We start from the raw sequence: 20,939 nt of genomic DNA, 5'->3' as shown, positions 1-20,939 counted from the left end.
GCTTCACTGTTCCCCATTAATAATAGTGACAAAAACATATGCCTGATATTCTGGGTAACATAAATGTCTGTCTTTCCTCACTATTTTTTTTTTCTTTTTCCTAATTCTTATCAGTTTATTTTCCACAAATCTTTGAATATACATTCAATGCCGACTTTCACAGGAAATGTTCCCTACAAATATATTTGCTCAGCTGTACTGGATGTTTTTTTTAAATTCCCTAAGTATTTACATATTCACTGTAGATATTTGTACCTTAGAGTAGCAAGGAAATGGATTCAAATCCCATATTATTTACCACCTCTAAAACTGTTTCTTAATCTGTGAAATAGGATAATAGTACTAATTTATTATATTCTTCTGAGGGGTAAATGTAATCATAGCATGTAAAAGGCTTAACATGTTAACTGAGGGAGACACTCATTGATTTATCCTATAAGCTACAATGTGTCTTTCTTTCTCTGGTATTTACTCCTTCCCTAAATATACAGGCAAATTCCACTCTTCCAGCCATAATGCTGAATACACCTAAGGCTGCAGTAATGGTCCATATGCTAATCTTCGCTGAACTAAACAAAATCCATTGCCTACAAATTGGGATTGAGAGATATATTCATCCTCTTTGGGAGAACTTGGACATTTACCATGCTTTCTACCTTGTTTAAGGGTGAAATTGAAAAGGCCAATCTGCATGGTCTGCTATTTAAAAATTAAGAGAAATGAGTCAAGAAGCTACCCAGAGAAAATCACATATCTGAGCTGGAGGGATAGTCTCATCAACAGAGCACACTCAGTATCTCAATGCTATTTCATCTCTGTGCTATATAGTAATATTCTGCTTTCCATCTCCAAATAGTTTCAGCAGTTTGTTGTTCAAAGTTACTTGTAGCAAAAAATTGCTTATAAGATTTACATGCATTATTAACATGATTTTAAAAATACTTTTCATGTATTTATAGATTCCCCAGTCACTAAATATTTACAAAGCCACTACAGTGTGCCAGGCAGCAGATGTAATATTGAATATTGAATGGTAAGCCAAAGAGATGCCATCATGTCTCGGTTGGGGAAGTAAGTAAAATGAAATGTGGCCAGTGCTCTAGTATGGGAAATATAGGACTCTGTGAGGCAGTCAGCAAGGATGTCTAATCCCGTGAGGACAGGAAAGAAATTCCCAGTCGGAGGAGCTGTGAAGTTGGAGTCTGGAAAGGACTCGTGGTGCGTATGTTCGATCCAGAATAGAAGATTAATGTAAGGAGGATAAAACACATTTAGGAACTAAGAAAAGTTTAGTGTTGCTGGATTTTAAAGCAGAGGTTGGTAGACTGCTTCTTAAAGGGTAGGAGAGTAAATGATTCATGTTCTATGGGCTGAAAAGGTCCAGGTCACAACCAGAGATAGTACCTCAAAAAATGGCCATGGCTATGTTCCAGTAAAATTTCATGTGTAAAAACAGGCAGCCAGTATGCAGGCCAATTTGTCAGCCCCTGATTTAGAGCATGGGGTACCACACTGGTAAACTGGTTTCTAGTGACAGAACGTTTGAAAGCCATCCTGTGCAGAACAGATCATCATGAGGACAGTGCTAAGCCACTGGCTAGTATTTAGCAGATGAGAACCAAAACTTTATTGAAAGTTTAGAAACTCCCTCTAGTTACAAAAAGGAGACAGAAATAGGAAGTAAGGGAGAGATACTGGAGGCAGGGAGATCAATTAGGAGGCAGCCTTACTAGTTTAGATGCGAGAAGACACTGGCCTGAACAAAAGCAGCAGAGTCTGACAGACATACTGGATACTCATAAGATAAATCCTGCTTGGCAAGACTTATTGATTGACCAGAAGTTAGACGTCTTTGCTCCCTTTCTTTATATCTATCAGCTTTCAAGACGGGCATTTAGGGAAGACAGTATTTTTGTTACTGAGACATGGGAAGAAGAGCTCCCCCAAAAGAAGACAAATGTTCAGGAGATAATGAATTTGAAGCACCTTGAAGAGAGATTCCCATCAGTTTCCACAAACATGAATGTCTCATATTGACACAGGTAGGGTATACATGAAGTCTAGAAATAGGTATACTGTTTGATCTTCTAACATAAGGTTAATAAACCACTGCTGCTGCTGCTAAGTCACTTCAGTCGTGTCTGACTCTGTGCGACCCCATAGACGGCAGCCCACCAGGCTCCCCCATCCCTGGGATTCTCCAGGCAAGAACACTGGAGTGGGTTGCCATTTCCTTCTCCAATGTGTGAAAGTGAAAAGGGAAAGTGAAGTCGCTCAGTCATGTCTGACTTGTAGCGACCCCATGGACTGCAGCCTACCAGGCTCCTCCATCCATGGGATTTTCTAGGCAAGAGTACTGACTGGAGTGGCTTGCCATTGCCTTCTCTGTAATAAACCACATGTTATGTCTATTGTGTTTCTGGATGATATGACCATCCTGGAGACTTGGGAGCTGTCATCCCAAACCAGAGCACAGAATACTTGAGAGTCTGTGGTGTATCTATCGATGCACAATATGAAGATAAGAGGGACTAGGCCAGCAGCTCATGTGAATGATGTGCACAAGAAGGGAAGTTCGTGGAAGAGACCGAGCATGCAGCTGGGGAGGGAGGGGGAAAACTGGAACATGTGTCAACAAGCAAGAGGAGGCAAGTGTCGAAAGAGATGGGATTGGCAGTGTCCACACTGAAGGAAATCCAAGCAAGAAAGCTGCTCCAGGACAGTCACTCACAAAGCAGGAATATGCTTTGTTAACACAGATTTCTGAAAAAGTTTTATATATATGTGTGCGTATATATATATGCATATATTCCTTATTTTCAAGAAGAAGAGAAAATTCAGATATGCTTATGCAGAAATAAAATGAAAGAATAACTGAGACCAATTTTTAGGAATCTTCTGAAAGGAATTTAAGAAGGAAAAAATGAGAGAAGTCAACACTACAAGCTTCTGAATGTATTTTATTCAATAATTTAGCCTGGGGTAAAGAAATTATGTTGATGTGTACTATTACATGTGTCTGCTAGAGGCTGGGAGTCAAAAACTAAGGAAAGAAATAGGAATAAAGGATAATCTTGGATTCATGAATGGAGTCCCAAATAATTATACGAAAATAGAGGTAGAGATGAAGATGCGCAGAGACAGGAAAAGGGGGGATTACATGAAAGAGAAGTAAAATTGTGAAGGAGGAAAAAGAATGCTTATCTTAAAAATTATCTCAGAAAATCTCACTATACTAAAATATATTTTCCCAAAATTTGTGTTAAATCAATAATGAGGTTAGTCATGCTCTGAGGTATACACATTCTTCTTGTATACACACACATACAAGTATATATCTGTACATATCTAGCTGTATGTGTATATGTATACAGAGCTGTATGTGCATACACAGTCACAAATGCAAATATGCAACTCTTCGTTTTTGTTGAGTACACTGTTGGCTCCAACAAAAACAGAACCTCCATCTCTCCTAGTCACCACTGGATCCCCAAGCCGGCATACTGTTTAGCACAGTGAAGCTGCTAAGTACCTGAATGGGTGAATGAATGAATTAACAGAATTTTCCTTCAGTTTTAAACTTCTTGGTTCCATAATCTGACATGGAATAACCCAGAGCAGTCTTGACCCCCAACTCTGACCTATTCTTGAAGGCCTATACATCCACAACGAGCCTTAAAAAAGAAAACAAAACCTACCTTGGTGCTATGAACGTATAGCCAGATTCTTCAAAATTATCCGGTTTCAGAGTTTCTGAATCTGAAAACATAATATTATAGGGTTAGATAAGAATCAGAATACGCATCCTGAGATGTTATGTCAATAAGGCGTTAGAAAGAGAACCTAACAAGGAAAAACACAGACTTTCATCCTAAATTGAAACACATAAAGATTCCCCAATACTTCACAGTAATAAAATCTATTTTAACGTCATAACATGGATTACAACGGTCATATCAAAGACAATGCTAGGTCTATAATTTTCCCATTTACTAACTAACCCTACCGTAACCAAGATATCCTTTAAAAAATGACTTAGGTCAGCGTTACACCAGAGGTATTAATTTAAAATATCAACATAAATATTTTACCTATATTATAATAAAATGATTTCAATAAACCCATTATTGCCCTAGTGAATTAATGGCATTCTTCATATTAGTATGAATTAGTAAGTGGAAGGATAAACACACAAGTATCCAAGTTTAGGAAAAAACCAGAAAGTAAAACAGGTTATATATGAAAACACAAGTGTATTCTTTCCCCCTCTTCTGCTACTAAGGTCTGAGTGATCATGGAGGAAAATCTAGCAAATGAGAAGCACAGAGGATAATATCCAATAGGAATGAAAATATCAGTGGAAATGTCAAGTGTACTAAAGAAAAAGAAATTGAGCAACAAGAAAATACTTGCCCTTCATTCTGCCCTTTTTGGCTGTGAAAATCCATCAGAAAGAGAAAGCAGGGAAACAAAAAAAAAAAGAGGGTAAAGCAAAGGGGGTCACAAACAATATTTTATTCAATGACTTTCTTGAATAAAAATATTGTGCATAGATCAAAGGTTTATTTATGTACAGCTGTAGTTCTGGAAAAAAAAGACACATATTTTTGAAGACTGGAAAGTATGTCCAATTACTACTAGAGCACCCTCTCTGTACTGTGGTTATTTCAAGGGTCTATTTTGCAAAGTGGCTAATTCAAGTGCAATCCCAATGATGCTAGCCTATACACAGAAGCATTTACCAATCAGAAGCATTTACCAATCATCAAAGACCCACTAGTCATCCCTTCATTTATCAAGTGACAAACTAGCTCATGCAAAGTCAGTGGTTGTTAAAAGACCATCATATCTATCAAGTGAAAGTAGAAATATAAATGTCTACCACAATTTACAATGAGAACTAGGACTGCGGAGAGCAAAAAAAGAACTGACATAGAAACAAAAGAAATTGCAGTTTATGTAAGGTTAGATATAAAAAGTATATACATATATATATACATATGTATATTTTACTTTATCATAACAGGAAAAATTTTGGTGGTCAGGAATACTTGAGTGATATGTAAACGATATGATGGTCATTTTACTTTGCTAAATCTAGTCACTCAAAACAAAATAAAGATCAATAATGACTTGAAATATGCACTAGTGTTAATAATTACTCCACATTCCAAATGATGTTTGTTTTTTTTTGCTGAGACTTTTATGAAGTCTCAAACTTAACTTTATTTTTTTTTAATTTTTTTTATTGGAGGTTAATTATTTTACAATATTATATTGGTTGGTCTTGCCATACATTGATGTTTTAAAAAAACTAATCCATTTAGGTTACTTAAGACATTAATTTGGATAATCAGAAGGGAATTAATCACTAAACCAAAGCCAAAGACCAGTGCGATTTATTCAATGTCGCAGATGTGGAGCATATCATTTTTGCTGAATGCAAAAACAAGAAGAAAAGAAAGAAAAAAAAGAAGAAACTTTACTAGCAGAGTGCCATGAGTAGAGACTATGCGAAACATTTTGCGCCAGTTAGCAGACCCTTAAAACAACAGCAACAGAGGACAAGAGCACTGCAATGATTCTGTGAGCACAAAGCAAGGCAGGGGAGAGTGGTGGGGACCACCAGTGAGACTGGAGTACCTGCTCATATTCTATCCATGTAGAATATTTCTTGTTCCTTGCATGTTTGGAATGGGTTAGAATCATTGCTGTTGATTTGGTAATAACACCTACTGAAAGGTATAAGCCTTGGGTATTCAAAAGTCTAGATGTATTTAAACCTCTGGTACTAGGAGATAACAAATAGACCCTGAAGTCACTTTCACAGTACTTACATCTGGCCTGAGTTATTGTCTCTTCTATTTTGGCTTTTATATAGTAAAAACTGTAGGTTGGTAATACCAAGGCCAAACTGCAATAGAAACAAGAGAAGCATAAACACAAACAAACAAAAATGAAACATAACTTAAAAAAAATAAAAAGACACATCAAGTTCACGGGAAATCCAAAGATCTTCCTCATGGAAGGAAAAGACATTACTTTGACAGGAAAATGCTTTCAGCAAATAAGGTACTTAATTTGTCTTGCCATCCAGAGTTATCCAGTACTCTACATTGTAGGGAATCAGAATAGACACAAGGAAAATTAGCTACTAAGGGTGCCCATAAATTAGCTGAAGAAAATGTCATGGATACTATATTTCCAGAAAAGTATATTAAAATACTTTGTGAAAAAATAATAGAAGAATAGTAGGGATATGTTTAGGCAAAGTAATTGCATCATGCACACTGGCTATATCCTCCCTACTGAATTATACATAATGTTACAGTACTTGCTAGCAAATGTACACTATTAACAATAACAAACGTCATAAGTATTATTAGTATTATACAATGCATACAATCATTTGAAATATTTTCTTTTGAAGGATTAAATACCTACTATTATAGAACTCATCTCTTTGCAATTTCCCCTTTGTCTTTTGAAGGGGAAATTCAGATTCCTTTGCTCATCCCATTGGTTTTTATTCAACAGTATAACTGTATTTATTTCAAGTTCATTAACTGTGGATATCCCATATCATTTGGTAGATTGTTATTAGGTACAATAGGAGAAACATCGTGATTTTTATAGTTTACAAGAGCCACGGGGCTACTCTAGTCTTATGGTAGATGTACATATTGAAGGAAATCTCCAGTGCAAATCTTAAGCAAGATTCAGAACATTTTAGACACAAAGACTGTCAAGCCTGTCATCTAACCTTGTCTTAATATGACTGTACAAATTAAAAAACAGACAGACAGGTAACCCTACTCATTTTGATGTTGCCAATTAATGAACATACACACAAGAATTGTTAAAAAAAATCAGAATATTATGCAGTTTCCTGTAACAACTGCATACATGCAATTCTTCTACTCTCACAAGGGCTGATACACATGTGCAGAGCATAATTATTCCTTATCCATACTTACAGTTGCAAAAGACCTTTGCTATCCTTTGAATACAGAAGTAAACTAATGCCAAAAATGAGCTAATCTCTTAAGATTTCCAATTAAACTTATTTTAACATTTTTAAAAAGTGATGCTTGATTAAAGTGACCAATTGAGTTGTTCAGATTCATTTTTACAATTTAACCCCTAATTTAGCAATACACAGAAAAATGTGTCCATTTCTAGGCTTCTGAGATTTCTAGGTATTTGTAGAAGATCATCTTTTACATCACTCAAGCCTCATGTTTCCCAGGTTCTGAATATGGATGTAAAAACTGTAATCCCATTATGCATTTTTAATGACAGTATTGAACAGGACAAAATATAAAATTCCAGGTTTTTCTTCTTATGAATATATGTTAAAAATTCATTCCATGAAGAGGAAAAAAGCAAGGGCTGATTTGCTACAATTTAATTATGCAGTCAAGATAGCAAAATAATTGGATGCTTGTTACCTCCAATTCCCAAATCTTTCTCCATCATTAAGTAATTCACAGACTTCCCTTATGGGTAAAGGTCAGAGAAACAAAATGTTATATAGATCTAATGAAAATCTCTACATTCATTTTAAAGGTAACTTCCTTTAAAGTAGAAGAAGAGATTAAAATAAAAAAAAAAACAGTGCAATTAGTCTGAAAGTAAGATGACCTTTCATGATTCACTTGCCATTTATAAAATGTAGCACAGAATTAGTGAGCATTTTCTCCCACAAATTCCTCTCAAGGGAAATTAGGACATTTTAATGCCCCATCAGCATTTATTACTAAGAGAAACTTCAAATTAAAACTGATAACAATATATCATGTGGCTACTACAGTGTCACACTGCAAGCTTGGGTTACAGCTCACGTACCATAAAAATTAGTGTGGAAACCCATGAGGAACACAATAGAAATTTTAAAATTGACATATCAAATATACATTTTATTGGCCTGCAAGTATCAGGTTGCTATTATTATTAATAAAGTATAGTATTATTCTATACTTTATTTTATAGAAACATAAAGTTACACATAATGATTTTTTGTCTTGAGGCAATAGTTATTTTTTCAACCTATAGCAGATAAGATCTTTAATCAACATTTCAAGTTAATGATGCTGCCATATGCAGTCTTTGTTGTCTTTCTCCATATAAAACCAATAGACTAAGGCTGCTTTATTTTCTCCAAGGGATTAAAATCTAATAAAGGCAGTGGCCACCAGATGGATGGTACAGCCCAAGCAATATTTTTGCAACTCCCATAAACATGGTTAACTTAGTTAAATGGAATATAACACACTTTTCTATTCCATCATTTATATCATCATAAAATCACTCTTCATTAAAAAGAAAATATTAAAATAATTTCTATACTTCAAAATACGTTATATCAAGTTATATCAAAGCTTAAGGAGACAGAAATCACTAAGTAAAATTTGATATCACATACATTACATAAAAACACTTCCATTTTTTTCAATTTAGATGTAATGTTTTGTTCTACTTTGTTATTTGTGAATTTCTTTGCACAGAGATTCAAGGGAGTACTTACAATGAAAATAAATTTAATCTGTCCCAAAGTTATAGATTTGTGAAGGGAATGAGTGAAGAAAACATGCAAAGATGATGAAGTTGAGGCTTGTTCAGAGAATAGTGGTTACTGTGGGGAAGACAGTGGGGGAAATGACAGGGCAGAAAGGTAAGGCTAGAGATGCGTGATGTGAATTTCAAGCTTGTAAGTCTGAACTCAAATGAAAATGGGAAGAGACTAAAGTTCTGTCAACAAGGAGAGAAATACTCAGAACTGAAGAAAAGAACATTAATCCGGTTACCTGAGTTACGACTGGGGGTGGGAGGGGATGGGGAGGAATATCGGAGACATTTGTGAGATTATTAAAAAAATTTAAGGATAATAATTTATAATTCCCCCGGAGTGTAATTATGACTGCAGTAGGACCAACCATCAGAATGACTCACTCTCAGGGTCAAAAAGAAACTGTTTTTTCTAACTTGGAATTTATTTGTCTAACCAACAGAGGCAAAGAGCACATTCCTATCATGAAGTCATCTCTAAAGACACAGGACTCCCAGATTTCCTCTTGGCTATTACACCCTTTGTCAAGTTTATCCAAAAACATCAAGCTGGCAATAACCATGGAAGAGGAAGGAAAAAAATGACCTATGTATATCCTGATACATAGAGATGGTATATGTATAAAGAAATGCCTAATAGCAATGAGAGAAATCAAGAGATACATACAAGTAAAACAGTCATACTGGTATTTTTCAGTAGATTCAAAATTATGTGAAAAACTAAAACAATGGAGAAATATTGGCATGTAGTGGTATATCGTGACATTACTATCCATGGGCTCCTCTTCTAGATTGAGTCTCCATGCCATCCTAGCAACACAAAAGGCAATGGTCCCCTGTGATAATATTACAGCTTTAAGAGAATCCCAGCACTCTAGATTCTCTGGCAAAGTTAGGTGTATGCTCTGAGGCAGAGGCAGGAGGAATACAGTTTGGTTTTATTAGGAAATGAATGGTTGAGTCCACCACAGTCTATTAATTAAGCTACATATTAATCATACATTAACATATAGTCAAAGAATCCTTCATATTTGAGTATTTCAATGGAAGTTTAGACACTATTATTCGAATGACAGAAATTCAGGTTAAGTAGAAAATCTACTTTAACTGTCTAAAGATATACAGAATGGCTACTGTGTGCTCCTGTCTTATAATCTGAAGATTCAAAAGTAAATGAAGCAGGCAAAAATCTTATAACCTCAGAATTTAACAGTCCTAGAATGTTGCTTTCTTAGAATTTAATAGTGAGGGGGATACAAACAATAAACAGTAGAAATAAATTTCTTTATATATGCTTCATATATATGTGTGTATGTGTACATACATATATATAATGTGAAATGATGAGGCACTTTACATTCTAGAGAGAAATAAGTTCACGTGCAAAGGTCCTGAATCAGAGTGGTTACAGGTTTATGAGGAGCAGCAAGGAGGATGGAGATGAAGGTGGTTCAGGGAAGAATCTGAGATGACAACTTCAGAGAACTGATGGTAAATGAAGTCATATGCTGTAGGGCTTCTAATGGCTGTGGCAAACCTTAGATTTTATAGATATTAAGACAGCAAATTATTGGAGTATTGTGGGTAAATAAATGAAACAATATAACTCAAGTATTAACACTATGACTCTTGTGAAATATGACCCTTATGTTGTAAAAAGAAATAGAGATATAAGATGGAGAAATAGATGCAAGTAGTTATGTTCTATGGTGGTAGAAGGTCTCTTTTGATTGCTTCCTACTTCACTGAGAAAAATAAAGGTTCAAATCAACAGAGAAAATGGATGGGAAAGAGATGGGTTTGAGGAGTGAAGCTATCAAAAGTCATCTAGATGCCTCCTAAATTTATTGGAATATTGAGATCAGCAGGCACCCCTGAAGTCTACTTGAGGTTTAGAGGCTTTAGACATTATTAGTCAAGGAATATTTTATATTTCCCATCTGTAGCTGTGCAGATGCTGTGTGGTACTGGTAATAATTTAACTAGGATTGAAATTGGTCAAACTACTCTTTGCCACACTTGAGTACGAGTTGATGGCATTAATATAAGAGAGTGAACGTAATAAGATCCAATGAATTTATGCTGAAACAATGGGTACATGCACATGAGGAAGGCAAGGACAATGAAAGGTCTCAGGAGTTGATGGATTTCAGGTCTCAACTGAGTCAAAGGATTGCTGCAGTTGGGCTATCAGAAGGGTGGGATGGAAAGCTAAAATGTAGTCATCTGACAGTTGGATTGAAAAAATATATCTCAAATTAAGACTACAAAGGACTTGCAGTCTGAATGTTAGAGTTGTAGGACATGACTTTGAAGCAGGTAGCTAAGACTGGGGATTGACAAGATCATCAGAGAGGAGACAGAAAAACCAAGAGTCCAGGTACCAGAAAAATCATCTATGCCAGTGGCATTTAAAGTCTGTCCAGGGAGCCTGGCCCATTTGCAAACTACCCATTACCAGGTCATGATTAGTTAAGTACAGAAAATGAAAGTAAGCATTTAGAAATTTTTATAGTAATCTGACAGACCAATTTTATGTCTATGAAATCCAATAAAAACTGTTGTCCACTTGACTTTCAACTTTCAGTGTTTATTTTAGTAAACAATTTTTGTTTTATATAACTGTGGGTATGTCCCAAATAGTTTGAGACACAGTGATCCACGTGAATGGCAGAGAGGGTGGCAACCAGCCCAGGAATCAAAATCCCTGAAATGATAAAGGGATGACTATTTAAAGGGAGGAATGGTAGGCAGTATTGTCTGGTGACATGAAATCCAAAGGTGGGGATGTGAAGGAGGAGGCAGAGAGAATGGGTAAGAATACATAATTGTATCAGCTTCAGTATTACGAGGCTGTAGGAAGCAGGACCACAGGGAAAGAGGTGACTTTAAAAGTTAGAGCAAGCAAAGAAAATACTCAGCAAGTGTTGAAGAATGAAGAATTTCCAAGAAATTTTAGAGTATTAGTCTGTCCAGTTTTTCAAAGTCCAGTCAACTGGAAGAATCAGTATATTACAGAATTTCTACTCATGGGGTTAAATTATATCAGTTGAGCATTTTATATCAGATTATATGATGGTGTGAGAAGTTTTAAGTTAATGTGCAACCTAAATTTAAGTACTGTAAGCTACATAACAATTTAAATGAGGAAGTCAGTGGAAGTCATGTCTACAAAGTAAGGGGATTTTGTCAACTTTTACTAACATAAATATACAAAATATCAAATATATGTATATCATACAAATTTTCATTTCTAAATTTTATATTTCTAGCTTTTCCCCATCTTACCCATTTTGAAAATAATAATGTATGACTTTACTGCATTTTAATGTTGGAAAGGATAATATTTCTATTTTAATTACATTGAGAACAGCTTGAGAATATATAAAAACATTCATCTGCTGGAAAAAAAGATACTAAAAATAGGTAAAAGACACTAAACTGAATATTTCTTTATAAGCACACATATAAATATGGTTAATTACCTGTAATCTGTGCCATTGACAGGCGTCCATGTATATGTCCTGTTTCCTTTGTCAATATATCTCTAAAAAAGAGTTGGACTTGATTATGAACACTTTTTATCCAATGTTAATTTATAAGAACAGCAGAACATTAGGCTCTATTTATAAATTCAGTGGTGATTCAATACTCTTCTTCACAAATGCCTGATCTATTCCACTCTACAATTATTTATTTTGTTATGTATGTATGTAAAGCAAAATTTTAGGAAAAAAAGTACCCACATGAGAAATTTTAAGGACTTTTAAGTGGAAAATCTTAATTTAAAATTAGTAATTTATGCCAAATTATTAACGTCAAAACTTTAAAAACATGTCTTAAAAAATAAATTTTAATAATGAAACATAATTGAAATATCACATAACACTCAGGTTATTTCCATAATAGAGTTAAGATAAATTGGTAATATCACGATAACCCTGTATACGAGACAGCAAGAGAGACACAGATGTATAGAACAGTCTTTTAGACTCTGTGGAAGAGGGCGAGGGTGGGATGATTTGGGAGAATGGCATTGAAACATGTATATTATCATAGGTGAAACAAATCGCCAGTCCAGGTTCAACGCATGATACAGGATGCTAGGGGCTGGTGCACTGGGATGAACCAGAGGGATGGGATGGGGAGGGAGGTGGGAGGGGGGTTCAAGATGGGGAACACATGTACACCCGGGGCAGATTCATGTCAATGTATGGCAAAACCAATACAAATGTAAAATATAAATATACATATATATTAAAAAAATAAATAAATAAAATTAAACAAAAACATTTCAGATACAAATAAAAAAAAAGAATTATTTTACTAGAACAGCTTATCTTCTAATGTATAGAGAAAAACAATAAATATATTAATAAGTAAAAAAAAGAGATAAATTGGTAATATCAGGAATTTAAAGCAGTGTCTAGATCCAAATGTATGATTAGGATATTACTCTTCTGATTAAGGGTTTCCCATGTGGCTCAGTGGTGAACATGTGCCTGCCAAGCAGGAGATACAGGTTCCATCCCTCGTTCAGGAAGATACCCTAGAGAAGGAAATGACCACCCACTCCAGTATTCTTGCCTGGAGAATCCTGTAGACAGAGGAGCCTGGCAGACTACAGTCCATAAGTTTGTAAAGAGTTAGACACAACTGAGCGACAACAGCAGGATTAGCAGTAGCAGTTCTTATTAAGCTATTATTACAGTATTTATCTTAGATACTAATTACTTAATATTATTGAAGGTTAGAAAAACAACTATATCCACCAGGAAAAGGAAGAAAAAGCTAAATGACTTCATAGATATTGAATCTTTCTTATGTAGCTATTTAAGGGTAGTAAAGAAATTATCATTCCTTCTTCCATTAGATTTAGTACATATGCATCTTTTAATATTTTCAGTTATCTCCAGTGTTATCATCCTCAGCAGAACAATAATATTCACTAAAGTTATTACTTGATATTAGGCAATATACAAAAGATTTTACAATCATTGTCTCATTTAATCAACCCCCTGGAGTAAATGAAATACTATTCTTTTCCACAATTTACTGATTTGGAAAATGAATCATCAACCGAACTTTAACTGGCAAGATGAAGGAAAATGCATGATTCCAAGTTCATTTTATAACAACTACACAAAGTTGTTTTATACATCAAATATCCCCATGGCTTTATTTATATGTGTGGAAGATGGGGGAGAGAGGACAGGAAATGCACAGGAAGTTTCTGGATTCATAAAATTCTTAAAAGAATTTAAAAAAAATAATGTTTACATATTTACTACTAGTCCTAAAAAACCAGGGCAAGCTAGTATTGTTCCACAAGTTATAAAAAATAAAATATCAAAAACAGTATCAGATTAGAGAAATAAAGACATAAGACACCACTTTCTTCAAGGTTATTAATATGAAAAGTCTATGGGGGGATATTGGTCAAAAAAAAGAATTTACAGTAAGTTGGAGGAGAAAAATAAAAAAGTGACTTAATAGAAACAAAACTGATTTATAAGTTGAAAAAAAGAAGGTACAGGTCAAAGAGTTCTTTTTGACAGATCAACAGTGAGAAGTTGGCAGAATTGCTGAATGGTTTACCTCTTTTCTCAGAAAAGTGAAGGTATAAACAGCATGGTTAAAGTCTAAGTAAACAGAGCTGACATTTCAACAAAACATTTCAAATTTCAAGCCTGACACTGATGTATACCCCCATGTGTTCTGGTAATAGGGACTCTTGATTAAAATGAGAAAGGGCAGGTGCTAATGAAGTACTATGTTTGGATCCTGGCTTCATCTTAGGGAAAAAATTCTGCTGATTCAGATTCAGGAGACTTGTTACACTTAAAATGGAGTTAACAAACTCAGGAGGATCGTTACACTTAAAATGGATGAGATTATGAGGAAATAAGACATAAATTATACATAAAAGCTTAAGTTAAATTTCTAGGCTCAAAAGCTTGTGGGTTCTATGTATTTTTCAAATACCCAAATATACAAACACATGTCCCCATGTGACTGATAATGGATAGACACACTTCTAATAAACAAGGAATTTTCCAATGTCATTATAAAACAATACAAGCATTACATAGTTGTACCAGTGATTTTATGGTGGTAGCTATGTTTTCTCAATTTAATTTCAAATTTAAATGCAGGGCAATCATGCAAAAAGAGTAAAAGAAAATAAACTTAGCCAGAAACAAGTAAACAAGAAACAAAAAAAATTAATATATGGAACTCAACAATTAAAACATCTGCATGCACAAGCCATACAAAACATATAGCTCTTAAGTACTAACTTCAAATTCTATGACTGAAATGGCCTAAAAGAACATGGCAGGACATTATATTGTGTGTTCTATTTCTTATTGTGATAGGAAAAATGGAGACATAAAATGTAAGTTTTGAAAATGAACCAGGACCTACTGTAGAGCACAGGGAACTACATTCAATATTATGTAATAACCTATAAAGGAAAAGTATCTGAAAAGAATATATATGTATGTATAGCTGAAACACTATGCTATATACTTGAAACTTATATGATATTGTAAATCAACTATACTTCAATAAAATTTTAAAAAATGTAATTTTCAAGAATATATTATTAGCGATGTAAGAATACAGTAAGAAACCTATAGCAACATTATTTTACAAAAGTTTCAGATTTAAAAATCTTACTGAAAATACCCCTCCAGCAAAGAGTGCTTTAAATTGTTTACTAGAAACATCTCTGTTTGATAAATAAATATTGCTTTATTAGATCAGACTGACCACTAATGTCACTTATTATTATTAATATATACATTTTATTTAAGAATAAATCTGGCTTAATTCTTACCTCATCTTGAGATTTAACCAGAGTCCTGAATGTTTTTTCTCCGCTTTCTCCATCTATCATTTTATTTCGAATCTAAGGGAAATTGAAACAGTTACTTTATGCAGACACTCAACAGACCAACCAAGTGTGGAAATATTCTTTTAAATGTTACTGCATTATTGTTATTTTAGGTTATCCTGTCAGAACACTTTACAACAGATATTCACTGTTTACCTAAAATATCACAGCACTATGCCTCAGTCTAAAGTAATTATAATAAACAGACTTTATTGTTCCACACTGAGGGAGTAAATGTGTAAAATGTGGAAAGCCAAGTACAAATGTGTGACAAACTGTAAAAGAAATACGAGAGTCTTTGAATAGATAAGAGACAGAGTTAATCCACTTGAAAGAATCTTAGAAATCTCTGCTCTGGAGCATGAGAGCCAGGTTCAAATTCTGGTTCTGCTACTTACTATTAATAGCTGAATAACTGGAGATAAGTTATGTAAACTCTTGTATCTCAAATAGATCATCAGTACAACAGATATAATAATAATGATAGTAATAGTAGTAATAACAACAAAAACAATGTACCCATTTCAGGAGCTCTTGAAAAGCCATGACTGACACACATCACATACTCAATAAGTGTTGTTATTAATATTTATCTTGATTATTATGGAGGGCTTCCCTGGTAGCTCAGATGGTAAAGAATCTGCCTCAAATACATAAGACCTGGGTTCGATCCTTGGGTTGGGAAGATGCCCTGGAGAAGGAAATGGCAACCCACTCCACTATTCTTGCCTGGAGAATCACATGGACAGAGCAGCCTGGTGGGCTATAGTCCATGGGGTTGCAAAGATTTGGACACAACTGAGTGACTAACACTTTCACTTTATTATTATGGAAGGTCCCCTCAGAGGAAGTGGCATGCAATGTTGCTTTTGAAATAAAATAGAAATTTTCTGACAATAGAGTACTAAGAAAAACATGGCAGCTTCTTTCCTCATGTTGGTTATTGAGTGGTTAAATTCTCTGAAAACTTTCTTTCAATTCTATGGCAACATCCTCCTCCCTATGTTTTTTTAATTGAAATTTACAAGTTATATTTGTACTGAAATACACAACTCTACCTGTGGAAGGAGAAAGAAAGAAAAAACTAAGGTCACACCCAATTTTAAATATTTATTCCTTTTCATATGATCTTTTGGATGAGAGAGCCTAGGATCTGGAAATTTTTAAAGACAAAAAACAGTCATCTTTGTGTATATAGTCCAAAGTGACAACCAACACAATGAAACTGCTCAACAAATCCTGTGGACTGGAAGAATCCCAGCATCTGATGGGAGGGTGTTGTTCAGGCCGACTGCACTTACCTCCACTTTAATATCGTTCTCTAATTCTGCATCAAGGAAATCCAAAGTTACTGGCTCCTGAGATTTGGGGTTCTACACAGAGAACAATTAAGCATATATGTCACATTGTAAAATGCTGTATAGAGAATAATTCAATGGATATTTAAATATATAATTAATTCCAGAAAAGTTACTTACCTAAGATATATGAAAAAGCTGACTAAATAATTGTATAAATGTAGATTCTTTCTTATATATTTTAAAGTAATAACAAGTAGGCTAGGAATTTGAGCTTTAATTGTGGCAAATTTTGATTAATCACCAACTGAAGATACTTATATTTTGAGTCCTGTGTTAGATGGGACATTTATAGTCACAAATCCTGTGGGAATATGACTTCTGAAGATCCACTTACAGCTTTTTTCTTTAATCAGGATGTGAAGGGAGCAAAATATAGCCATTCGGATAATATATTTGGCAATAAAACAAAGGCAACATGTAAGTAATGTACATTGTTTGTATCCCATAAAAAATAAGAAATTACATGAGGGAAAATATTTTTTAAACATTTGAAGTTGCTTAACAAAACAGACGCTTCTAAATTTATTCTTCCATCTTAAAATGCATAAAGCAAAGATACAAGTTGATTCATGTATTTGAATCTCAGAAATTTTAAATTTTGATAATGTAATTATTAACATTATAAATAATAATTATATTATCAATTTTAAAGATAAAATTTATGATCAAGTCATAAGGGTTCTAATAAAGATCAGCTATGGAAATAAAGATCAGCTATGGAAGTCTAACTTGAAAAATAACCCACAGGTTCACTAATACTGTTTTCCTACTTAACATGTCCTACTGCTACTCCTTGCTAGTGTGTAATAAGAAATCAATTCACTATGAAACAGACAAATTATTTATTTATATAAATATATCAAATGAAAGTGTTAACCTGGTAAACTGACCTCACGTGACATTTAAAAATTTTCTTAATCATAATGTAAGAACATCAAAATATTTGATAAACAAACATATACTATTTAACACTATTAACACTAGTAATGCAACATGTCATAGTAGAATTTCAAAGTTCACTAGAACATAAAATCACAATACATGTCTATAATTTTACAACTTTAAAAATTTTTAGAGACTGGATTTTAATGTTATAACAAATTTAGATAGAAGTAATAGAACAAATTATGCCATATTAGTGCAAGGTCACTAGAATTTAAAAAATTACAGCCTCACAGGCTCTTCCAAAATATATTTGAATCATTATTTTAGACACTGTTTTACACCTGCTAACTACCAAAGACAATGCCAAAAAGGAAATGTATCAAAGTTAAATATTCATATCAAATGCTGAATAACACAATATACATAGCATGTATTCATTTTAAAATAATTACAGAAATGCCTTTAGGGAGTAATTCCATTTAAATAATGAAAAATATATAACTCCCATGGGTTTTGATGAATGGGAATTCTTAAAGAAAGAACAAAAAAACCTGTGCCTGGCACTTCTATTAAAAAAAAAATCACTGCTTATGAAACTGATATCTAAATTCAGAAGGTTCTAGAATATTGAAAATAAGTATTGGATTGTTTAACAGGTTAAAATACTGATTTTTGTTTAGGCAGCATTTTACTAGTTCAGAAGTAAATACTCTTTTGAAAAGTAACATGTTTCAGAAGAAGAAAATAAAAATCAGCATTGAAAATAATTCTAGTCCTTTGCTTAAAATATGAAATTGAGCACATTTCTATCAAAAGGAGACTCTAAAGTTGACAATGTTATTGTAAATTTCTTAAAGTCATATGAAATAAATTATCTTTACACAAACACCCTATCAGCATGACAATATTAACTCACTGCAAAACAAAGTCAAAATAAAATGATAAAATATAAACATAAATAAGAATATCATCTTACATGCAATGGATAATGCATAGCATGACCAGACCCAAACAGCATGCATGGAGGAGGCATTATCAGGAAGAATTGGCAATATGAAGATCATGTCCCAATCCAACATATAAAGACACAGAGAGGAAAAGGAAATCATAAAAGAAAAATGTCAATGCATCACTTGTACTTTGTATATGGCAATCTGGCTGACCATTTTTTAAAAGACTCATCACAGGTACAGTGACAGAAAAATTCAAAAGAAGACTCATACCGAAAAGTATGCGTCAAGAGACGCATGAGAACTGAATCCAGTCCCTGCGATCCCAATACTTTCATTTTTAAAATATTTTTCATTTTTTAAATGTTTTAAATATCCAACAATCCTCATTTGAAAAATTTAAATGTCAACTAATATAATGATTAATACTATTTGTGGAACTAAAATAAAAGGCAGAATGTAATGTTGTTAAATGTTAAATTGAAATAATTAACAGCATTATTAAAAATACTATAGAGTTCAAAAAATATTTTCTAAATTTAGAGTCTTGTGTGGTTGCTAGTTTGCCATTTGAAGTTTCCTTAAAACAAAAATAAATAAACCATTTTCCAGGTTGTTTTTATAAATTATATCACAATATTTACATGCAATATTTGAAAGTATTGCAAAACTAAAAATTCACTAAAATGCACATGACTGCAATGAGTATAATTTAAGGTAATACACAAAAAGAAACATGCAAGAGGAGTAACATAAAACAATTTAATAAATCAAGAAAAGACAAGTTTTAACTGTAGAGGAACCATAAAAGATACAAAGATTGACAAAACAACATGAAATTCGGATTATCACAGAATTTTAGAGCTAGAAGGGAACTGAAGCTTTTATTAATGCAAAGGCTCTGTTCTTTCGAATTCCCTGGGAATCTTTAAAACTATTCATAAGCCTAGGGCCCATCTCTGGCCAAATTAAGTCAGAATGTTCAGGAGATGGAACTGGGGATCTATATCTATATTTAAACTTCCTCAGAATATCCTGTGTAGCATAGGAAATAATTATTAGTTTAATCTTCCCATTTTTCAGATGAAGAAACTGAAGTACCATGGGGTTTAGTGAACTACTCAAGGAAACAATGTTGGTTATAAGTAGAACAAACTGGAGTTCAGTTCAGTTCAGTTCAGTCGCTCAGTCATGTCCGACTCTTAGCGAACCCATGAACCACAGCACGCCAGGCCTCCCTGTCCATCACCAACTCCCGGAGTTCACTCAAACTCATGTCCATTGAGTTGGTGATGCCATCCAGCCATCTCATTCTCTGTCGTCCCCTTCTCCTTCCGCCCCCAATCCCTCCTACAAATTCAGTGTAATGATCCATTAATATCACACTACCTCTCCATTACAATATCACCAATTTTTTAAAAGAAATAGGCGTACATATAAAACCTTAAGTCATACTGAACTTTCTTCAAAATTTTGAAATGCTCTTACTAAACTTTACTAAACTATAGGAAGAATCCTTTCATGGTGATTATTTTTAGTGTTAATGTTTAAGTTATTTTCTCACCAGAGGAAAGATTTTACAAATGAGTTTTCCAGACAATATTAATTTGCAATTTTGGACATTTTTAATTAGGTGACATGAACTTTCTCTAACTGCTAACCCGAAAATATGCTTTTAGAAATCCCCCAAAATTTTTGCTTAAATTGTATGATTCATAGAAACTAGACATCAGAATTGTATTTTTATTTCCACTTAGAAGTTAATTTTACAACCAGTTGTTAGGATTACATGGATTTGACACTGATTTCACAATAATATTTAATAACAAACCTAATTTTAATTTTATGATTATTCTGATTATTATCATTGTTACATAATTTGCTAGCAGTCTTTAGTCAGCAAATGCATACCCTCTGCCATCATTAATAACATTTTTGCTCCAATTTATTGAGAAATGATGCTCATCTCCATCTCATGCTCTAGAAGCTTGCTATCAAGAAAGGCAGCATTAATCATATGCTTTTAGGAAAAGAAGCTTGATTGCAACTCTGATTTAGCAAATTTGAAGGCACTGATAACTTCAGTTACCTGAACATTGGGTCTCCTTTTTCTTAAATTAATTGTTGGTATACCTATGCCAATAGGCTGAAGCAACAGAAAGATGGCAATTCATCATACTATGTATCAACCTGGGTAAAGGTTCTTCCTTATTATCAATTTTGGTCAGATATTTCCTCATTCAGAAACAGGTATCATCAAGTTCATGATGAGTTAAT

General features: G+C 33.7%; 1 protein-coding gene across 15 annotated transcripts in view; it reads right to left on the bottom strand.

Moving 5' to 3' along the window:
- The window catches only part of CACNA2D1 (calcium voltage-gated channel auxiliary subunit alpha2delta 1), a 545,949-nt gene that overhangs the window by 42,217 nt on the left and 482,793 nt on the right, over positions 1-20,939 (bottom strand). For 5 of the 15 annotated variants that reach the window (XM_055420633.2, XM_088833933.1, XM_055420639.2 and 2 more), the window contains 7 exons: positions 20,752-20,808; positions 16,768-16,839; positions 15,410-15,481; positions 12,054-12,115; positions 5,838-5,914; positions 4,414-4,434; positions 3,699-3,759 (listed from right to left, as the gene is read on the bottom strand). In XM_055420633.2, the coding sequence (XP_055276608.2) occupies positions 3,699-3,759; positions 4,414-4,434; positions 5,838-5,914; positions 12,054-12,115; positions 15,410-15,481; positions 16,768-16,839; positions 20,752-20,808 (422 nt within the window). The remainder of the gene's footprint in view (positions 1-3,698; positions 3,760-4,413; positions 4,435-5,837; positions 5,915-12,053; positions 12,116-15,409; positions 15,482-16,767; positions 16,840-20,751; positions 20,809-20,939) is intronic. The other 10 variants (XM_055420636.2, XM_055420643.2, XM_055420637.2 and 7 more) reach the window with 6 other exon arrangements.

This window comes from Moschus berezovskii, chromosome 3 (genome assembly GCF_049115385.1).
Source record: "Moschus berezovskii isolate FMDL1 chromosome 3, NW_MosBer_1.0, whole genome shotgun sequence".
Lineage (NCBI taxonomy): Eukaryota > Metazoa > Chordata > Mammalia > Artiodactyla > Moschidae > Moschus > Moschus berezovskii.
Note: the sequence above shows the minus strand (reverse complement) of the source record. Positions and strands in the feature narration are given on the sequence as shown.